General features: G+C 38.9%; 1 protein-coding gene across 6 annotated transcripts in view; it reads left to right on the top strand.

Annotated features, from left to right (window-relative positions):
• FAM204A (family with sequence similarity 204 member A) overlaps positions 1–18,784 on the top strand; it is a 32,021-nt gene extending 13,237 nt beyond the window's left edge. For all 6 annotated transcript variants that reach the window (XM_024756077.1, XM_024756078.1, XM_024756080.1 and 3 more), the window contains exons 6-8: positions 4,292–4,381; positions 17,763–17,869; positions 18,172–18,784. In XM_024756077.1, coding sequence (XP_024611845.1) covers positions 4,292–4,381; positions 17,763–17,869; positions 18,172–18,223 — 249 coding nt within the window. In that variant the 3' untranslated portion in view covers positions 18,224–18,784. The remainder of the gene's footprint in view (positions 1–4,291; positions 4,382–17,762; positions 17,870–18,171) is intronic.
• Positions 18,785–21,589: the final 2,805 nt, after the last annotated feature.

Genomic DNA, 21,589 nt, shown 5'->3' with positions numbered 1-21,589 from the left:
GTCCTCTGACTCCTGGTCCAGCACTCTTTCCACTATATTAGATGCTGCTTGGAATGGCTGGGGGAATGGGAGTTAGTTGATGGTGGAGAGAGAGATTTGTAATTTTAGCTAATTTATTTTTAAGTGAAAATTATACCTATCGGCCAGCAGTTCATATAAGTTTCCAGAAAAGGGGAATGTTCTTGTTTTCCACTTTGTGACATTAACTGTAAGCTGTGGCTCTGTGGCAACCAAAGGGTGTTAAGTTAGCCAGTTGCTGCAGCGAAATGCCTCACTAAATAAGCAGACTGCTGGTTTAGTTCCTGGGCATTGGTAGTAAAAAGAGATCTGCATTATCCTAGGGCCTGGAGTAAAGGTGTACAGCACCCAGGTCCTAAATAATCTCAGGAAGCCTAAATAATTAGAGGGAAACAAGCAGACCTATTATGTGGAATAAGCAGGACAGGCTGGAGAATGGATGCTGTTAGGTTGCTGAGTTGAAAGTGCTGGAGAGAGACGTGGCGTGCAGGCACGGCAGCAAGCAGGGAGCGGTTAGGTACTGGGCATTGGGGAGGGTGCTGTGGGGTCAGCGGGTGTATAGGCATGAGGGAACCTGCAGAGATACAGAAGGTAACGTTCGACATGAGACTTACAAGGGTGGTTAAGATTTTTCAAAGAGAAACACATCCAGAGGCACAGGGAGTATGAAGAGACTGGTAAATGTGGCCAGAGCATAGGAAGTACAACCTTGCCCAAGATGGGGCTGAGAAAGCATTTGGGGACCCTGTTGTGAAGGGATTTGGGTGCTATTCAAAACGAGGAAAGAAGTGATAGTGTTTGGAGCTGGGTAATGACATGGGATATGCTTTAGGAAAACAGAAGACTAGTTTGACGAGGGTTGAAACCTTACAAACAAGAGGTGATGAGGCCCTGAGGAAGCGCAGAAGGGAGACATGAGAAACACTACAAAAACAGAGTGAAAATAAGAGCCAGGGATCGGAGGCGTTGAATATAACGGAGGGTTCTCTCTGGGGTGACTAGGGGTCACCCCTGAAGGAGAGTCGGGGCAGGAATTGATGAGCTTGCTTTTCCACATGATAAACATGGAAGACCCTGCCTCTGCAAGGCCTTCAACATGAAGATGACTAGCAAGCAGCTGGAGACACAGGTCTTAGTACAGGGGAGAGGTCAGGTGTTTTGAATTATTTAGAGATACAAAGCAGCTTATAAGAAATAATTGAAGGCCTAGGATCGAGTATAATACTGAGGAGAGGGAAGAGTAAGAAGAAAAGGGGGCCAATCACAGAACCTTGAGGACTGCTACAATTAGGGGACAATAGGAGGAGATAAAGGGCATCAGAGGAGAGTTAAGATAGACATTTGGGGAGATAGTTTTAAGAATGAGGATGTAGTTGACATAAGAGATGATGGGAGGACAAATGGTATCATTTATGACTGTAGAGGGAGCAGTTTCAGAGGAATGATGAGGACAGAAGGAATAGAGAAGAATGGGAGATGACACGGGACAGCTGATATACTGCTTTCGAGAGAGATGAAGTACCGACATAAGAAGAAATCAGTTTGAGGGAGGTGAGCTGTGTCATCTCATCCAGCCCCTGGTCCAGATTGGGGAGGACAAGCTTATTTATAGGATGAGAGAAAGATGGAGAAAAGAGAGAGAGAGGAGAAAATTTAGAGAGAAGGGTTTTGGCTAACATGTAAGCAGGTGGAATTATGATGAGCACAGGAGGTGGGATAAGTCTTGGGAAGAGAGATGATTCCTTCTTGGAGGCAGTAAGGATGGAAGAACAGAGTAAGTGAGAAGCGGGTGAGAGGAAGATTATAGAAAGTACATAAGTACCCTTGGTTATCCTCTTCCCTCTCTCCCACCACCTCAGCCTCTCATGAAGTAGGGGTAGAGTATAATCTGCTGAAAAGGAAGGAGGTAGGGTTGAGGGTATTTGAAAAAATGAAAAAGACATGCAACAACTTCTTAAAGGAGTGTGGGAACTTTCAAGGGCAGAACTGAGAGCCCACCCAGCTGAGTTTGATAAAGAGCGTTTAGTAAAGCCAGTGAATTGAGTCATTTGATTTTCTCTGACTTTGCTGGGACACCTAGATGTTAAAGTAGTGGAAACAAGTGGTTGGGAACGACCAAAACAAGATGTGATGTTGGAGAAAGTTGCTTAGTTGCCTAAGGTATTGCTTAGGTCAGTGGTTCTCAAACTTTAGCCTGGTTAGAATCAATGAATTTCTGGGCCCCAACCCCAGAGTTTCTGATTCAAATCTGCATTTTTAACAAGTTCTCAAGTAGTGCTAATGCTGCTGGTCCAGACTCAGACTTTGAGAACTTTTGGCCTAGAGTCCAGTTTGAAAAGGTTAATCATGGGTTGCAGACCAGAGAGGCAGGATAGGAGACTCCAGGAAGGGGCTGAAGGACTGTGAGAATAAATATGATGGTGACAGAGTATGGGGTTCCAAATGAAGACAAGGCCGGTTCACTGGCTCCGAGGACTTGGGGTAAGTGGAAGGACAGAATCTTGTGTTTAGAGAGAATCCTAGATTGTAAAGCTCTTACATGGCCTAGAGCAAGCGTATTCAAAGTATTGGGCTTCCAGGAAATAAAGAACTTGTGCCTGAGTGTAACTCAGTGTACTACTTCCTTCTTTGAGAAAGTCTTGTTGTCCCCATCCCATACCCTTCCTCCCCTGAAAAAAGTCAGCTAGACAAACCTGTGCGTAGTCAGGTAATTGATTTGCACACTGGCACAAGCTCAGTTCCTAGACTGGCATCACTCGCAGACCTGACCTGATACACAGACCACACTTGGAGAATCCCTGGCCTTGAGTATAGATTCTGGGGTGGGGTATTATTTAGCAGGCACTGAAAATGAAGGATGTTGGAAGAGTGAGTCCAGGACGTTGTTTGGACTATCAGGAGAAGAATTCTGCAGAAATACAAAAAAGAGAAATTTCTGGAGACTGGTGGATGATCACAGGACCAGAATGGGAAAAGGACAGTAGAGCAGCACGGCCTGGGCTCTGAGGCTCTGAGAGGCTATTGAATGCCAGCCTCAGGCTCCAGTCGGGAGCAAGTAAAAGAAGCCTAATCATCCTCCAGGCCCTTGGGTTGTCGAATGAGGGATCGAGAGAAGGAACAGTCTTCACTTTAACGCAGACATCAGTGACAACCTTGCTGGTCTTTGTTTCCAAAAATCGTTTTAGGCAGATTTTGTGTGGGTATTTTTAAAATCTTGTTTCAGTAAAGGCTACATGGGAGCAAAGTTTCTCTTAGTTGACTGGTATAATCAAGCAGTATACTGCTGGAAGAGACATTCCCTGGACTTCTTTTATTAGGTCAAGGAGGGAGAAGTCCATTAACTGAAAATGTGGAAGATACACTAGATAAGCCATCGTTGGGATAAAATTTTCTTCTAAGAAGCATATATTAGACTATTTTTAAAAAGTTATATTTTCTTTAGTAACTATTTCCATAAGCTAAAACTCAGTTATTTAACTCTAAGAAGCATCTTTCCATAAAGTATGATGTATCCTACACAGCCTGTTTGGTGATCCCATGAAAATTTCCATTGTGATTTCCTGAAGTATCTTCAACTAGTAAATAACATTTCCATAGGAAAGTACAATCATTCTTATATGTAACTTTCTTCCCATGTTTAATATCCAACTTAGTACCCATCCCATCGTCAGAGACTAGGAGGGGCTGTTGAATGAAAGTCTCAAGTTACAGGAATAGGCCATAGTGAAAAGAGGCAGAGGAAAATGGTGGTTTAGAATACAGGCTCTGGGCAAACCTAGATTCATGTGATGGTGGCTTTAACATTTACAGACGCTGTGACCTTGGCCAAATTAGTGAGTCTAAGCTTCTGTTTCTCCATGTTCAAAACAGGATAACGGTATAATTTCATTGAGCTGTTATGTGGATTAAATGAGCTTTCTTATAGTACTAAGCACAGGGTGTACCACATAATAAGCATGCCATAATTTCTAACTTATTATCATTAGCATTATATTGTTATTAAGGGAAAGCGTAGTCCTTAGGGTCACAGAAGTTTGGATTTGCATCTCCTTTTTCTTAGTTCAGGAAATGATCTGACCTTGGCTAAGTTATTAATACCTCTGAACCTTCTCATCAGTAAATGGGAGTGGTACCAACTACCGTATACGATTATTGTGAAAATTAAGTAGTCTAAATGTGTAATGTGTTTGGTGTGGTCCTGTGACGTAGTCTTTACTAGCAAATGTTTGCCTTTCTTTCTTGCCTCTAACTTTTAGGTTTCTTTTCTTTCTAGTCGGGCCTTGAAAAGAGCATAGACCAGGCTGTGGAAGAGTGGAACATTGAGAAGGCTGAGGAGCTCAGCAATCAGCTAGCTACTCGAGAGGTGAGTCAGCCCAACTGATGACACTCTTCTGTGCTTCCAGATCTTCTAAAATGAGCATATGTTCTTTCTGTGATCATGAGTGAGTTCAGTATTCAAATATTTGACCTAAGATTTTCCTTTCCGTTTTCTTCCCTCTTAAATCCACCTTTTATTTCGAAATGCTGGGTTTTATTTTTGTCTTTAATGTTATTAAATTATTCTGATCTAAATCTTGTGCTGGAAATAATCCATGATTAATGTTCAACCCCTAGATTTCATCTAGTTCAGAGAGCTTTTTGCCAGTTATGATTAAAAGGCTAGCTTTCTTTTTCCATTTGCATCTTTAACTCAGTTTAACTCTCCCTGAGGGCAGCCGTGTGTTCTAATGTCACATCTCTCAACATGTTCCTAACCCTTGCTCCCCAGAATGCTTTCTTACTGCATATTCTAAGTAGTTGCCTCAACCCTAAAGAATTTTCAGCCTTTTTTTAAAAACCTGTAGTCTATAGTATAAAACTAGTAGGTTTATTGAATATTCTTTTTCCAAGTACCAAGGCATCAGAAGGTTCTCACTTGCACCCTCTGGGAGGAATATTCCTCCAATTAGGAATGACTGCCAGGTATCGCTAGGTAAAGTCACACATAAAGAGCTCATAATTGGCATATGTTTTTTTGTTGTTGTTTTGTAAATCTTTTTTGTCCTAGTTTCTAGGAAGAAAGCTCTATCAAAGCTTTCTTTTTTAATATATCCCTACCTTCTTTGCCTCATTCTTAAACTATAACTACTCCATGGTGTTTAATTACATAGAGAATATCATCGGTCACCTGTGTAAACTCTTGACACATGCACTGATCTTTCTTATTCACATTTTTGTGAACATTTTTTCTAAACTAAGACTAGTGGTGAAATTGCTATTTCAGTAAATTCTTCTATGGAAACACCATTCCACCCTTACATCTGCTGATGTCAAAACATCTACCATTGGTGGCTGTATGTTGGCTTGTTTTCTCTTTTTGGTTGCTGGCCACAGGTATCTTTTGGGATTTATACTTTCATGTAGGGGAGAAAACCAGTTCAGAAGCAAGGCTTAGGGATTCACAGGTTGTCTCTTTTTTCCCCCTAAGCCTTAAAATCAGTTGTCACATTAGATATTGATACTTCCATTTATAATGTTTATGTATATGTATGTGCATTTATTAATGGCTAATCTAAAGAAAATTAGTAAGCTGTGAGCTTGAGTTTGGGACCTAGGTAAGAAGCAGCATAAATGGCAGTTATGTGGCCTTTCAAAAATGTGAGATTTTAAAAAAGGATTTTTTTTTTTTTTGGTAAGATTCATTCATCCCTCCTAGCCTATGATATTCTTGTGCTTTCAGTTTGAAAATTGCTCTTTTCATCTTTAAAATAACCATATTTTGATTTCATTGATTATAGCATTCATTGAGTATAATAGCATTTTATTATTCTCTTTCCAAGTAGAAAGATTCAGGTATTACATTTGAATGCAGTGAATTTGATGGTGTGTTGAATGGTACCACAAACTCAGGAGGATTTCAGTGTTAGCTGTTAGTTATTGTAGTGGCTTCTTCAGTCACTAAGTTTCCTCAGATCTTTGCCTTGCTAAAGGAAGAAAGAGTAATGCCAGCCCTGGTCTATAACGTTAGAATGTGGGCTGCCCGTGATCCATCCATGGCTGGCTATTGTTCTTTTTTGTCTTTTTTCTGTTTTTTAGCACCCATACCAGAGGCCAGGGGAATTCAGAGAGAAGCATTTACTTTACTGCAGCACTGTGTTCCTTTTAGGTAAAGTTAGTAATGCTGAAATTTTAAGAGTTGAACACTTTGATTTTTTTTTAAAAAATCTTTTATCTTGAAATAATTTCAAACTTTCAGCAAGTTGCAAAATTTGCAAAATGTTAACAGTTAACATTTGCTTTACCATTCTTTCTAATTTATGTACCTTATTTAGATTTACCAAATATGTCACTGATTTCCTTTATAGCAAAAGAAAATTTTCTTTTTTCTGGTCATGTCTTTTTAGTCTTCTTTAATCTGGAATGTTTCCTCAGTCTGTCTTTGTTTCTCAGGACCTTAGTATTTTTGGAGAGTAGAGGCCACTTATGTTGTAGGATGCCCCTCAGTTTTTGTTTGTCTGAGGCTTCCTCATGATTAGATTCAGGTTATGCATTTTTTGGCAGGAAGATCACAGAAATGATACTGTGTCCTTCTCAGTGCAAGATATCAGGAGGCATGTGATATCTATTTGTCCAATTTATTGCTTATGTTCCTTTGATTATTTGGGTAAGGTGGTGTCTCCAGGTTTCCCCTCTATAACGTTACTGTTCTTCCCTATATAATTATGAGTATCGTATGGAGAGGTGGGAGATGATTTGAGACTGTAAATACGCTTTTCCTCACTGTTCTTTACTTGCTAGTTTTAGTATTCACTGCTGATTGTTTTCCTGCTCAAGACAATTATTATTACAGTAAGATCTTGAAAACATTATTTGATTGTACTTTTCATCTTTACCTGGCAAATCAGATCTAAAATGTGCCTTCAGTGAGATACCGGATTCTAGAATCTTTTATGTATCTATACTAAATCTCTCAGTAACCTGGTCAATTGGGAATTGGATACAGTTTCCCTAAGTGATGCGCTGGGAGGGCTGGGGTTGCAGTGGCCTTGTGTCCACCAGGGTTGCATGTTCACTCCCTCCTTGTCTGCCTTATCAGTGGCCACGCGTGAGCTCTCCTTTCCCTGCCGCAGGAAGCTGCTTGTCAGAGGGAACAGAAGTAGTGCCTCCGAGGCCTCAGAAATCTGTGTTTCCTTTGAGAATATTAAGTTTCTGTGTTTTGTTTTGTCAGACTGCTATTTTAGAAATGGGAATTGCATAATACTGGCCAGGTATTTTCCATTTTAAGAGTTGTTATTTCCTGTCACACTTCATGGCATATGAATGAGATTGCTTTAGGAATTTATACTATTTTTAGCACTTGTAAGGATAGTAAACACTTTCCCCAAGTGTTCTTTTTACTTCCATACAAGTATAATGCTTTGTTCTAGTAAAAGAAATTTATATAGTGTGGGGTTAAAGAATTCTGATTAAAAGGCAAAACAATAATTTGGGCCCTATTCTTTTACTTGTATAAGTGGAAAAACATCTGGAAAGTTTTTGCTGGTCAGACACAGACATTGGAGAGATACTGATGCCGTGTTAATTAAACACCCGCGAAGAATACCTAAAGTAATCAAGATGGAATTCTTGAATGAATAGTTTAGTTTGAGGTTTAGTTTCCATGTTTATCTCCTTGGTGCGAATCACTGTGGATATGAAAGATGGGATTTTGCAAAGTAAGTAATTGTGAGTTTGGGGCAGAAACTCTTTATGAATTAAATGTATATGTGCATGGTAGGTGTCCTTTTGGAAATCAGGTATATGGGTTTTTAATCAGTACCGTTTTCTTTTTTTAAGAAGCAGTGACTGGGACTTGCTGATAAAGCCTTTGCTCAGAGGCACAGACCCCAGAGTTCTTAAAGCCTTTTCCAACCATAATAAGTGAAACTAATTTTCGATGTTTAACATTTATAAGCCTGTGAAACCAATAGGGCGGCATCAGTATTGAGAAAAATGAAGCCAAAAGAAGAGCCATGTCTGAGAATGGGCCTTGAAAACAGTTCCTCAAAACAGGGCAAAACAAAACAGAACAAACTGGCATGCCAGAACAAAGCTGTCAGTGCGCTAGCATTTTGACACAGCAAGCACATATTTTTCCAGAATCATATTCCCTTAAATTAATGATGACGTTAAAGATGTATTTAATCTGGTTTGGGGGATGGCTTAAGTTCACATGTTGGAAACCTAGATTGTGCTATCAAGTTTGGTTTTGCCGTGTAGTAATGTGGTCGCTTTGGGACTGTCCCTCCTGTTGATTAAATCCTTCTTTGTTGTTAACAATCTTGGAGGAGAGCTAAAGTGGAAAAGTCCTGTTGATTAAATCCTTCTTTGTTGTTAACAATCTTGGAGGAGAGCTAAAGTGGAAAAGTACACTTGGGTTTGTGTCATACTGATGAAACTGTTCTAATTTGAAAACAAAAGTTCTTTTTTTAAACAATACTATTTATATATATATATATCATACGAGTACATTCACACACGCACATGCACACAGGTGTTTGAGCACATTTGTAGCTTGTTAACCTCAGGCCTGAATTGGAAGGGCGTTCCATTCATTGATAGTGATCCTCGAAAATGCCACCCTTTGGTACTTGCCTTTTCTGGCACACCATCTTTGTTACAATCCAGATCATACCAATTTGTAGAAACCAGAAGAAACAAGTATCTCAAAATTAAGTGCTAAAGCCTAGATTTAATAAAGTAAGCTGCACTTCAGCTGAATCTCCCATTTTGGAAAGAGAATTTTTCTCTAGGCGTCTTCGTGGTAGCCTGCTGTAGATAAAAACCAGCGTGGTTTGGCAGCAGTGAGTTTCTCCCATCGAATGGGTCACACCTACGTTAGCTACATCTATTGCTTTCAATTATAGCTGTACAATGTCAGGGCAGAAATGAGCGGGGAAGGGAGGTGGCCTGTGAATTTGGTTTGCGCTTTGTATACCTCATGCCCTTAAAGGTTGCCTTTTCTGTAAGTGACTCAAACAGGATGGCCTTCGGCAGCACCAGCTAAACTTAATTCCTTGAAAACATCAGTACATACTTCATGTTGTAATGTTATAACCATTTCGTATAACTTAGAATAGTCATTAAAAAAATAATTTGCAAGGTTTTAATATTCACATCTGAGATATTTTGGTTATAATCTGCTACCATCTTTGCTAAGGCCAAAACCTTTCAGTTTGGAGTAAAGAATAAAATGTTTCACATTTTAAAGCTCTTTTGCTGCAACTTCTGGATGGAGGCCTAAGGCAATGACTTCAGCCTTTAGTGCTGTTAAGTATAGTATTTATTTAGAACCTAACCAAGGTATCACAAGTATAAAATGATTTTAAAAAAGTATCTCACTTTGATAGTATTCTTTTTATAGATATAGATATAGATAAATATTACATTGGCAGTATGAATTAAACTGAGAATTTAATTTTAACTTTATTAAATTTATTAAATAGACTACCTAGATTTTTGGATTCCAAACATAGGTAAACTTAATAATGTTGAAATAGTAATAGTTTGTTAATATTTAAATAACAAAGGTAGGAGTGGCCTTTTTAGAAACTAATGTTTGAATTGATTAAGTTGTATTCTTTCCTAGCTCAATATATTAAATACTCTCTAAATTTGGGCAGATTATTAATTTGTTGCCTAAGTTCTATTTTTAGAGCCATTTCCTAGAAAAACTGAAGGCATTCTCATTGGAGAGGGATATACACACACACACACACACACACACACACACACACACACACATTTGAGGAGATAGCATCTGTATTTTATGTTAACATGTGAGAAGTGGTCCTTTCTCAGAAATATTTCAGGTGCTACAGCACTTGGCCCTAGCATTCAGAACTTTTCCAGTACCGTTCCTTGTTAGGCTTTAGCTTCCCTGGGAGGATTCTGGCTACAATTCACCCTTTTCATTTTGGTTATTAATTTTATGTCGATGTACATGCTGTGTTGTCTGATGGAATAAGAGCTTGAATTCACTGCCCGCCCCCGCCGCGCGCAAAAAAGCAAAACACCCTGCCCCAAATAGTACAATTTTGACAGATTTATCCATCAAAAAGTACCTGGAGCATTCTCACATCTAGAGTTCAGAATTGAAACATTTGTTTACATTTTTGAGATAGGGATGCTGCCAAACTTGATCAGTTTGAAGTTACTTCTCATCAGTGCTGTTTTCAGAGCTTCGATATTTTAGGAAAGGTGTTTGCATCACATACAAAATAAAGACTAAATTGAAAGACATTATAGTGAAGCAAGTCTTATGGTTCTAAACTCTTTATTCTGTATTCCAGAGAGCAAAATTATTTTCTTCCTGTTTTTGTGACTACTTTTAGAACTATCTTAACAGCCGTGATTGCAAAGGTAAAATGATTTGTTCAGGTATGAAGCTGAACGTGTATTCCAATTAGCTATTGTAAGAATTTATCATTAGAACCATGAAGGCTGGCAGGTGCTTTCTATTCTCTTAATTATTGTGTTTTCTAGCCACTGAAGGTAAGGTAAACAAAGTGAAAATGCATTAAATAGTACTCATTTGTACATATTAAGAGTTTAAAATTAAATATCTCCATTTCAACATTTTATTTTTACAGAAAGGAGATTTCCTTTTTTGCTAGTACGAGGGGTGTATATGAAGAATATATTATTTCATACAAAGTCATCTAATGCCTGCAAACTCTGGCAAAATTTGTTTTATGCCCCTATTTGAAATTTTCCTAACGCTGACTTCCATCCCTTACTTTTTCTTTCTTTCTTTCTTTTTCTCTTTCCAGTTAGCAGAGTGTAGGACCAGTTTCTTTGTGGTATATTTCACTGATTAGCATTGGGAGAGAATCTAGGACACTAGGGAGAGAAAGCCCTCACTGAACAGGCTCTTGCTAGTTGGCAGTGATCAGCCACCTGGGGAAGCCGGCTGCGCTCTGCCTGCCGCAGAGGGAGGGGTGTGTGCTTCCATTTAGGATCATCTAGAACTGACTCACTTTCATTAACTTTGGTCATTTCTCAGTGGTTTTTTAATTTAGATGTTCCTCTGTGTGTCATTTTGTAGTCTGTGCATAGTATGCGGGACTTTTAAATGGTGATTTTAATTCTTTGAAGCCTTGTTCTCCTTAGTTCTTAAAAGTAACTCAGTTATTTCATATAGATGAACAATTAGCACATCGTATGGAAAATCAGCTATGCCTATCCAGGTGAGGGAAGGCCTAGTTGAATTCCTTTACGTGGAACCTAAAGATACGTTCTTTCCTATAAAAAATGGTGTACATCCTTGAAGTTGGAGCATTTTAGAAATGCTCCAACTTCAAGAGAAAAATAAAAATGGTACCGAGGGATGGGTTTTCCTTTCAGGCTTCTAGGTGTGCTTTTTAGATCTCATTGCACTGAGGACATTTTCTTTTAACCTCTGGGGTATGATTGGGTGATCACCTAGAATGGTGTTCCTTATACTCTCTTTTAATTATGTTTATCTGTGCTTTTAACAAACCTTAAAAAAAAATTCAGATGTTACAAGTCTAATTAAAGAGACAGACAAAGCACAGTTTATACTGTAGATTTTTTCTGCAGTTCAATTAATCAGCATGTTTTCTCGTTTAATTAAAACCATTTTAGTAAATTAAAGCCCACAGCAAAACACATATATAATTTGTTTGTAATTAGCTCTTAATTGGTGGTAGTTGAAGCTTAGCACCCATGGTTTCTTTCTTCATGATTGCCATTTTATTAGCAGCCAGTCATTAATTAATCTTTTTCTAATTAGCTTATAAAACTGTTGATGGCACATTATTGTAAATGTGATTTTAAGTTCAAAGCTTGTTAATAAGCTTTCTTACTTAGAAGAACAGAGATAAAGAAATTGCTGAAAACAGTACTACAGTTCTTTAAAAAAACTGTCTTTCTGATGGGGACTGTGTAAAGCATCTAACAGCTTATGGTTAATTTTTTAATGCTTTTTTCCCTTATGAATGGAATAAGTTGCTTGAATATAAATGTCTGTATCCGGGAGTGATTTCAACAGTATAACATCTTTTCTCCCTGCTTTGGAATACTGTAATCTACATATAATTTGAAGCCTTAACAGTCATCATTAAACCAGGTGTTATATAAACTATTCCGCTATGAAATCAGAGTTGAGGATATGAATCAAAGTCTATCTTCTCATACCTCATGGACCAAATACAAAATTTTTTTATAAATTGCAAGGTGAATCACATACACACACACACACACACACACACACACATATATGTAATATGTCTATACAAATATATCTTATAATGTATTTTAAAAACAGGGTTTGTTGGGTTATGCTTTGAAATAAAAACCATTTGGATTTAACTGATAATGAAGTTGTAGGTATAAAAATAAATAATAGGTGTTTGTACAGTTGTGTACACAACATAGGTGTAAGTAGTACACAAACATGCAAACCTGTGTGTGCACATTTTAAGATGACAGTGAAATTGGGCTGTTTCCTCTAACAGAGAGAAAAAGACTTGATTTACAGTCAGTGTTTAAATGCCTGGATATGGCAGAGCTTATTTGCTGTCCTCAGAGCTTTGGCATCTCAGGTATGACCGTGGAGAGAAAGGTACCAATCCGAGTGGAGACATCCTGAATCTACTATAGCACCTGCCATGTTAAATTGTGGTTTGAGTGAAATACATTAGCCACATCATCTTCCTTATTGAAATATACTAGCGATTTCATAAAACTCCTTAACTGCATGGTGTTCTGAGCTGTTAATATTTTTGCAAAGTTTTGAAAGTTACTAAAAAAAAAAAATAAAGCATCATCAGTCCTTGGAAGTGCTTTTTCTTCTTTGCTTTTTGAACTTTGCATGTTATTTCAACTTTGGCTATTTCTCTGCTTGTTTCTAAGAAGGCATTTTGTGATGCCATGCAGGAGACACTAGAAAGGGATAGCTGACAAGGAAAAAATTAAAAATTGGATAAAAAGTAAATGAATAATGTCATATTACCAAAAAGATGAGAGGCTAATTTGTGCCGACTTTTTGCTAATTTTGTTCAAGCCTCAAAATGAGGAGCTGTCACCCGTTCTGTGTAGCACTGATGACAGTGCCAATGATCCATGAAATAAGCTGCCGCTGGCTTTGTTCTGATAAGAATGAACAAATCTGCACAATGTTCGGCTCCCAGAATCTCATTTTCATACTTGCATGCAGGCGAAAAGAAATAAGCTGTTTGCAGGCTTGATTAATCAGACATTGGAGGGGTTTTTGTCTCTTTGATCTCTTTCGTCTCCTAGGTAACTTGCTTGACATTAATGTTGAGCTCGAGTAAAGACAATCATGAATTGTCGACCAAACTGATATAGAAATTAAAGACCTTAACACTTTAAGTGCTCCAGTAATGGTTCCGCTTTACTTCAGAAAACATCTGTTTTCATTTAATTAAAGAACAAAAGAGAATGGCATAAATATTTTTTCATAGAGACCTATTATTCCATCAAAAGTTAAAGTATGATAATTGGTATTTTTAAATAAGTGCCTTGAAAGTGTTCAGAAGGGAGGAAAACTTCATAAATCTGTTACAAGCTAGTAATTCAAAGATGAGTAAAGTATTTTATGAAATGGATAAGAAGTTTACAGTGATGCTAGATTAAGCTGTTTGAATCAGATGCTTCAAATGATTAGCGGCAAACTTCAGTAGGGCAAGGTTTAGTGAGAAAAATGAACTTTATTTTGCGAGTTTGTCTTTTAAAAATCTCTACTGTGTTACAAGATGTGCCATTATATCTATTTTACAACCCAATATGATTTACGCATGCTAAACCTGTAAAATTGAAAGGAATTAAAAAAATGTCGCCGGGTGCATTTGCTTGAGGTTATGCAGACGCTTTTACAAATCTTCCAAGTGGCTGTAAAGATGAATGCCTCAAGGGTCCAGCCAGGGCCCTGCTTTTCCAACCAGCTAAAGCCCTTATCTTAAATCCAAGCAAAGTACCATTAATCTTTTTGAAAGACCTTTTATGGCTTTTAATATATCCCAAATTAGAACATTTTACACCCTTGGTTCCTGAAATATGGTGATAAAAAGCCTTTAGAGCTTAATTTTCCTTACCGTTTGCTCTGACCAATTTGCAGTTCTTTGTGATAATGTTTAGACACCTTAATTAAAATGCAGCAAAATATTGGATGTTCTATATGGAAAATGCTGATACTTTGGCTACACATACAAGAAATTCTGTATATATTTTTGTTTGTTTAAAAAAATTTCTTCCCACATTGTGTTGCTATAGTTATCTGATGACCTGAAACAGTTTTTTAATATAAAAACCATTGACCAAGCTTTTGTGATGTTTACATTGGGCACGAAGATGCATTTTTCTTTTTAGAGAAGCAGAAGGGGGATTCTTGTGGGCCTATATTGTTTGTTTGTAATACGGAAACATAGCATGGTATTCTTTTATCTTCTGGAACTTGGGCTGGTCATCTTGCCTGAGAAAACATGTTTCTTCTCAACTGTGTCTTCTATAGAAGATCTCATGATCCTTTCATATTTCCAAATATTTCCTTTCTTTTTACTTTCTCCACAGGAATAAGTGAAACATTCATTTTAAGCATGGGAAGGACACAACATTGATAAGACTTTTCATCATCATTACAAGCTAAAAGATTCTTTCTGTAAAATGCATTAGACCAGGCTTGTTTAATGTTCATCAGTTAAAGAACATTTCATTGAACCTAACCCCAGGCAAAATACAGTTAGAAAATATACCTTTCCTACAAACAGGTCTGCTTGAACGTATGGCCTGCGTACCTAATCATTTACTATATTTAATTAGTCTACAAAGCGATGGAGCCCTCTCATGTAAATACATGTTTCTTACATTGTAATGAATGCTTTTTAACAAGTTTATGCTATGTCTTCTGTGGCATATGTGCTCTCAGTCTTTACTGTGATGCTGATTGTGCTGGGTTTGTCCTTCGTGTTGCTAGAAAACTAAAATCTTTTACATGGTAAGAGTATATGACCATGCTGAAGAGGCCCCATTTAAATCACATGACCACGGTCAGTGTCCAGACACACTGAGATGCTCTTTGGTTTGTCTATCCCCAAACCAGAAAATCCATACTGGGAAATTTCAGTAAGCTAAAACTGTAAGCTGCGTCTTAATTTACAACAGTTTTAGGAAATAATTTTGTCACGGGGTTAATGGTACGTGGCAAATATAGTTCAGGTCATTTTTGTTTCATGCTCAAAAGTATAGGCTCAATTTAAATATAAGATAAACTAGCTGAGTGGAACTTCAGTTAGGGAGTGATCCTGGCAAAACTATATCATATTTCAAATTTGCATATGCTATCTAAAACATAGGAATATAATTAGATAGGCAAATACTGAGTTCTGTGTTTTATCTTTTGGAGGTGGGGGACAGAGAGGAGACTAAATATCCTACACGAATGTGGAGAGACCCAGCGTACCTCCTAAACCCAGGCGGCAAGCTGCATGTTATGACAGTAGACAGTTCATTAGGTGCATTTAGTGTTCCCCTGATGTCCCCCAGCACCCCTGTGGCCAGCCGCCTCGCAGCCAGGTGGAATTGTGAGTAGTTCTGACCAGACAGCTTTGAGCAGAAACGCTGTGTGTCGCTTCTGGACTAAAGCATTAAAGAGCCAGCGTGAGACCCTCTGGCCGTCTCTAACTCTGCCACAGCGCCTTGAAAGCCACGTGTTGAGATGTTGGCACCACAAGATGGAGAGACCTGCCAGTCCACAGCTGACATGAAGTGAAACACGAAATAAAAGTTCAGCCACTGAGATTTGGGGGTTTGTTTGTTACTGCAGTTTTGACTAGCCTAACCAGACAGGCGTAACTTGATGTTTTTACATTTATGACAAGTGAATGGCGTTTCAGTTGATAGGAAATCCATCTTCGTGATAAATGATTCCAGAGCTTTCTTCCAGAGCTTCGTTTTCTCCTTAGATGATGATGCTATAGCCCTTTGATTCTTAATCTTTTTTATAGTTGACTTATATGAATTTTTCTGTAATAAAGAACTGGAAATGAAAAGAGAGCCAAAAGAACAGGTCCGGGATTGAAGCAGTCAGATGTAACTGGCAACCCCTTCTCCCCAGCTGCCCCCGAAGCCCTCTTTATAACAGCTGTATCTGCAGCGCCTGCAACAGTGCCTGGCAAAATAATGCATTTGTGCCCTCGTGATATTGGTTGAATGAATGTCGTCCTTGTGAAAAAAGATGCTGCTGCTAGTGTTGGCTTGAGTGTCAGGAAGGCTCCGAGTTGGTCTGCTTTCCCAGGTGGGCTCACAGCCACAATCGACCCTCCTTCCTTCAGTGGCTTTCCTTTTGGTGTCGACTACCTCAGCACGCCGGCTTGATTGTCGTATTGCTTCCATTTACTTACCTTCTTTATGTGTATTCTTTCCTAGACTGAAAAATCAGATCTGTTTTTGTTCTCATTTATAAACCCCAGTCAGTGCTTGATGACTGCTTGTTTGTTTCATTCTAAAGGAAACTGTTCTCCAAGATGAGCTGAAAGGAGTGTTGGGCATGTCAAACCTCACTTTCCTAAGTCGGCTTCTCTCCTTACACACGAGCCCCTGACCGCCTGCCGTGCCTCACTGTTGGCCAGCAGGTCCCTAAACCTTGGGCTGTAATACTTTGACTTGAGAGTAGCTTCTGGGTCCTTGCCTCTCGTCCACAAGTCTGCTGGCTACTGAAATGCAGTAGGCTGTGTACAGAGAGAGAAAAGGAAAGAAATACCAGGAAGAGATTTTTAGCCTTTGTTGTTTAACCTGGGTTCTTAACAGATACTTTTGAGCCATCCATATAGCTGGGCGTTTTTAAAATCAGAGCCCACCAAAACTAGGGGATTACCGTGCCTGTCCTGGAGACGCTCGCCGAGGAACAGCTCTGTGGTCAGAGAGCTGTACCATGGGTTATGGCACAGAAGCTGAAGGGCTAGAGAAATAAAGAAATAAAGACTTTGTTGGGTTGAGTTAGAGATGACTTCCGGGGGTGGGGCTGAGAGGAGGCTTTGTTCTGCTTCAACCTTCTAGCACTGGGGCAGATGGGTGTAAGGGGGGAGCATGCAGGCACGGGCGACTGGCAGAGGGAACACTTCGGTACTGTGGTCCTGGTGCCCCGCCTCTTTGCCTCTTGGCACCCCTTGTATTCCTTTTTCTATCAGTGAGTGACAAGCGATTGCCCATCACACAAACTGTTTATGAAGTAGTAATTAGCTTTCCTGTGTTTTATTAATCACATCTATGACTGCCAATCTGAGCTTCTGATCAGCGTGAGATAACGGGTACACCCATACTGAGTTTCTGTAATTCTAGCCCAGAGCAAAGAAACTGGATGTCTCTGTCAGCCTGTGCAGCCTTATCGGGGTAAATTCCTGTCTGGCCTACTGAAATGCTGAAAGCGCTTCAAGATCTTCATCCACAGCCCTCGTGGACCCTCGACGGGCCTTAGTGTGGGAAGGAGTTCCGTCTGGGAGACTGGGAGGCTGGTACAGCTGGGATAAAGGTCTGTGGGAGGTTAGGAGAATAGGGGCTAGCTACATCTTTGCATTTGTTGTAATTCGGTGGTTTTGGGGGCCGAGCATAAGAATTTCTGTTCTTAGCGTGTCTAAAGCAACGCTGACATGGGTTTCATACCCACAAATTCTCGAGTATTTGTATCACTGTGATTCTTGTATCAGCTAGAATATTTATTTTCACTTTTCCTCCTGTGTAATTCTTAGCTTGGTGTAAAAATTGCCAAAGCGATTGCCTGCCACAACTTTGTAAAAGCCAAAAAGGATGCTGAAAATTCACAGGTTGCTCGAAAAAAGAAGAAACTTGCCTGGGGGTGAGTTCAAGATTTTTTAAATTAGTAATTCTGCTAAATTCATAGGAATTACAGAAATCCTGTGATATATTTGGTGAATCCAGTTTATGTGTAATTGTTATTCATTTTATTCTTTGTATCTTTGCTGAATGTTTATCAGATTATAAATATGGAGGCATTTCTTCCTCCTGTTCGATGTTTATTTTGTAATTGATGGAGTATGTGAAAACTTTTAAAGTTTATTTTACTTTGGCACTTAGTAAACATGTTACTTCAGGAAAGTATTTAGAAATAAATTGGGATTTTCATATTCTTCATTTTAGGTTTGAAGCAAAGAAGAGGTGGGAAACCAAAAGCAACATGGGATATATGTGACTTGCCAGAGTTCTTCAAGACCTTTGAGACTTCACTTGAGTCTTCAGTTGCTTAATTTACTGAAAAGATTTTCCTGTTCATGTTAACTAAGTCGGGAAATTGATGGAAATAGAAAAAAATAAGCATAAAATTTGGAAGTTGATTATCAAATCTTTTTTCAGTCTTTTTCTAAAGAGCTCATCCTGCTGAAGTGAATGAAATGGAGCATTCTGTTATTTGTACAAGAAATCTAAGCATACATACAGGAAAAAAGAAAGATAGGATTTTATTTATTTATTTATATAGACCTTCAGTATAAAATCAATTTTACTTTTCATCCACTTGGTATAGCATAGCCAATGAGCTCCTTGTACTTTCTTATCTGTACTCAATGTAACTGCACTTATTCTGGAGCTGTGTTTTTAAGATTGGCATTTGTTTATAATGGATTAGTCATAAGTGCAAGAAAGATACTGTCTTCACAAATGACTTTATCTTAATGTTATAAAAGTAATTATTGGTTCTTTATTGGAGACAGTAGAGTTGATATTTCACAGTCACATAATAAAAGCAATTGATTAATTTTTGTGTACCTTCAGATTAAATATCACAGTTTTTAAAAAGGACAGAATGTAGTATTTAGAGGATGATTTAAATTCACGTTCTCTGCCTGGAAGTGTCTTCCTAAATCTCTCTCTCAGCCATGTCGTTCTTTAAATTATGAGATAGTTCTTAGAAGAGAAATTGGTATAATAGTATTAGACAGTTATAACTCAAGACAGGGTAACTCTGAACCTTCTAAGAACAAACATGGTTTGATTATTTTTTCTCCTCTTCCCCATCACTCCTGGAGAGACTGAGTGAATGAATGAGGATAACAGGGATTGGTGCCCTGGGAAGTGGTTTTCACTCAAAGTGTGTTTCGTAGTCCGAACTAGAAGGGGCTTTGAGAAATTGTCACAAGCTGATGGACAAGACCACAGCTGGATGTTGTGATTTGGGGGTAGGCCTAGGTATTTTGGTACCTCCTCTTGGTGCCCAGTGGAGGTGAAGGACTGCTTATTGTGGCTTTCATCAGGTCTCTTCCCTTCTTCAGCCTTCATCAGAGGTGTCTGCTGTCCGACACAGACTTTCTCTAGGTTGATAATATAAATTCAGGAACATAGAAAATGAGTCATGATGATATTAGTAGTAGTATTATTTTGTTATTTTTATTTTATTTTATTTTTCTTTGCGGTACGCGGGCCTTTCACTGCTGTGGCCTCTCCCGTTGCGGAGCACAGGCTCTGGATGCGCAGGCTCGGCGGCCATGGCTCACGGGCCCAGCCACTCCGCGGCCTGTGGGATCTTCCCGGACCGGGGCACGAACCCGCGTCCCCTGCATCGGCAGGCGGACTCTCAACCACTGCGCCACCAGGGAAGCCCTATTTTGTTATTTTTAGACTTACAAACAGTAATCAAATTTTACTTATTTGTGGTGGCATATATTTTTTTTCTGTGTTCTGGAATAAGTGAGCAACTAATTGCTATTTACGAGAACAAAAATAGTATCTTGCTTCCACTTAGGTGACAAAAGCCAGTATAATAGAGAAAGCAAGATTTTAAGAGATTGTGTACCTTCTTATAGATTTCATAATGGAGAGATAGTCAGACTAAATATTGGAAAATCTAACATTTTATGATTTAATATTCCCTGTTGGGTTCTGTGGATATGATCATACCCTGCTTAGCTACAACGTCTTATTTCAAACTCCTTATAGGTGAATACAGACTTAGAGTATAGGAAATTTTCCTCTAAAAAAATCCTTCATGGGGGAAATATCCGCTACACAATCCAGTGGTTTTGTCTGAAGCATGAAAAATGTTCGCTTTGAGCAGGCAGGTATGAGTATTCTCATGCAGAGGGCCCCAGCACAGGCATCTCCCTGCAGTCTCTGCCCGCCTTTCCCCCTGGATCCACTTCCTTAGAGCAATGAGTGACCCCTGCAGGCACATCCCCACTCTGCTTGTGCTGAGGCCTTGCCGGAGTGGCCTCCCTTAGGGTCTGATTTGGGAGCCCCTGAACCCAGAGTTCCCCTGACCCTTCTTCTTCTGCCTGCTCCGGGGCCAGAGGTTGCCCACTTCCCGTACTCAGAGGTCCCACGTGGATGGGAGCTTTTTCCCTGAGTAGATGGCATTATGGTGGAATCAGGTAGCAGGGGATTCATTTGAGAAGAGGAGCCATGACGCCTAAGGCCCCACTCTTCGGGGCCTGGGTTTTGAAAGGCTCTAAAACAGTGCAGCCGAGGAGGGGGTGGGAGGGGAAGAGGGTTTGAGGGAGAGGAAGGGACTGGTTTTCTTGGGTTAACCCTGCTGGCATGTCATTTGGGAACACTTTACTTTTAATCTGTTTTAATTTGAATTAGACATTTTACTCATTAAAGCATTAAAATGGGGACATTATTCTTAGAAAACCCAGGTTGCCCCCAAAGTGTAGTCATTTGTCCTCTCCGTCTGGTCACAGTGAAATAAAGATTCTTTTTGGATCAGTAGTAACTTCAGTTCCCGAAGCTTTAACATGTACATTTACTACCACCAGAATGACTGAATTAGATGAGTAATGTAAATGTCAGGTATTGTTAACTGAGGTTAATATGTTTCAGGCCATGGGTATGGCATTAATGTAACTACAGTTTACTGTTTGAGTACTTCAGGCTAAAACACCTTACTAAAGAACAATAATTTTGAGCTTTGCAGCGCTGGTTCTGAGAATTTGAACTTGATAGTGCATTCTTCTTTGGGAACCCTCAGGGTGTTTCTGATTTTCAGCAGAACATTCTATTCTTTCACCAAAAGAAGAGTTTGAGTATATAATCTCAGGTTTGCTGTAATTAGTTCTGATGACAGACTTAAAAACCTTGGCCAAAACTGCAAATCAGTAGTTAAGCAGGTTTTTGCAACTGATCATAAATCTCAAAACTCCGTATTTTAAACGTGCTTATTGTTTTTTAGAGAGACAGCTAAGGGAGGAGCAGGCCAAGGACAGGAATAAAATGTTACCTGAACTTGACTAACAGCTTAAAACCTCACCTTTAAAATCTGCTGATTTCCCTGATACCTATCGTCTAAAATGTTATCTAAATATTTTAATAACTTAGCTTATTCTTTGGTAAGACAAGTTTGAACTTAATTTTTAAAATATGAAGGTTGATTTTTCAAATGTTCAAATTTTCATTTGTCAGGTAAAGATATCACATTTTTAGAAAGGTATGTCCTGCTAAACTATAAAAAATATATGAGGTTAATATTTAAATTAAGATGCCAATTGTGAGTAGTTTGTTTTAAGAGGTAATGTGTGAGGAAACAAGAGTATAACAGTAACGTCAGGCCCCATTTTGGAAAATTAAC

This window comes from Neophocaena asiaeorientalis, unplaced genomic scaffold (assembly GCF_003031525.2).
Source record: "Neophocaena asiaeorientalis asiaeorientalis breed wild unplaced genomic scaffold, Neophocaena_asiaeorientalis_V1.1 scaffold85, whole genome shotgun sequence".
NCBI lineage: Eukaryota > Metazoa > Chordata > Mammalia > Artiodactyla > Phocoenidae > Neophocaena > Neophocaena asiaeorientalis.
Note: the sequence above shows the minus strand (reverse complement) of the source record. Positions and strands in the feature narration are given on the sequence as shown.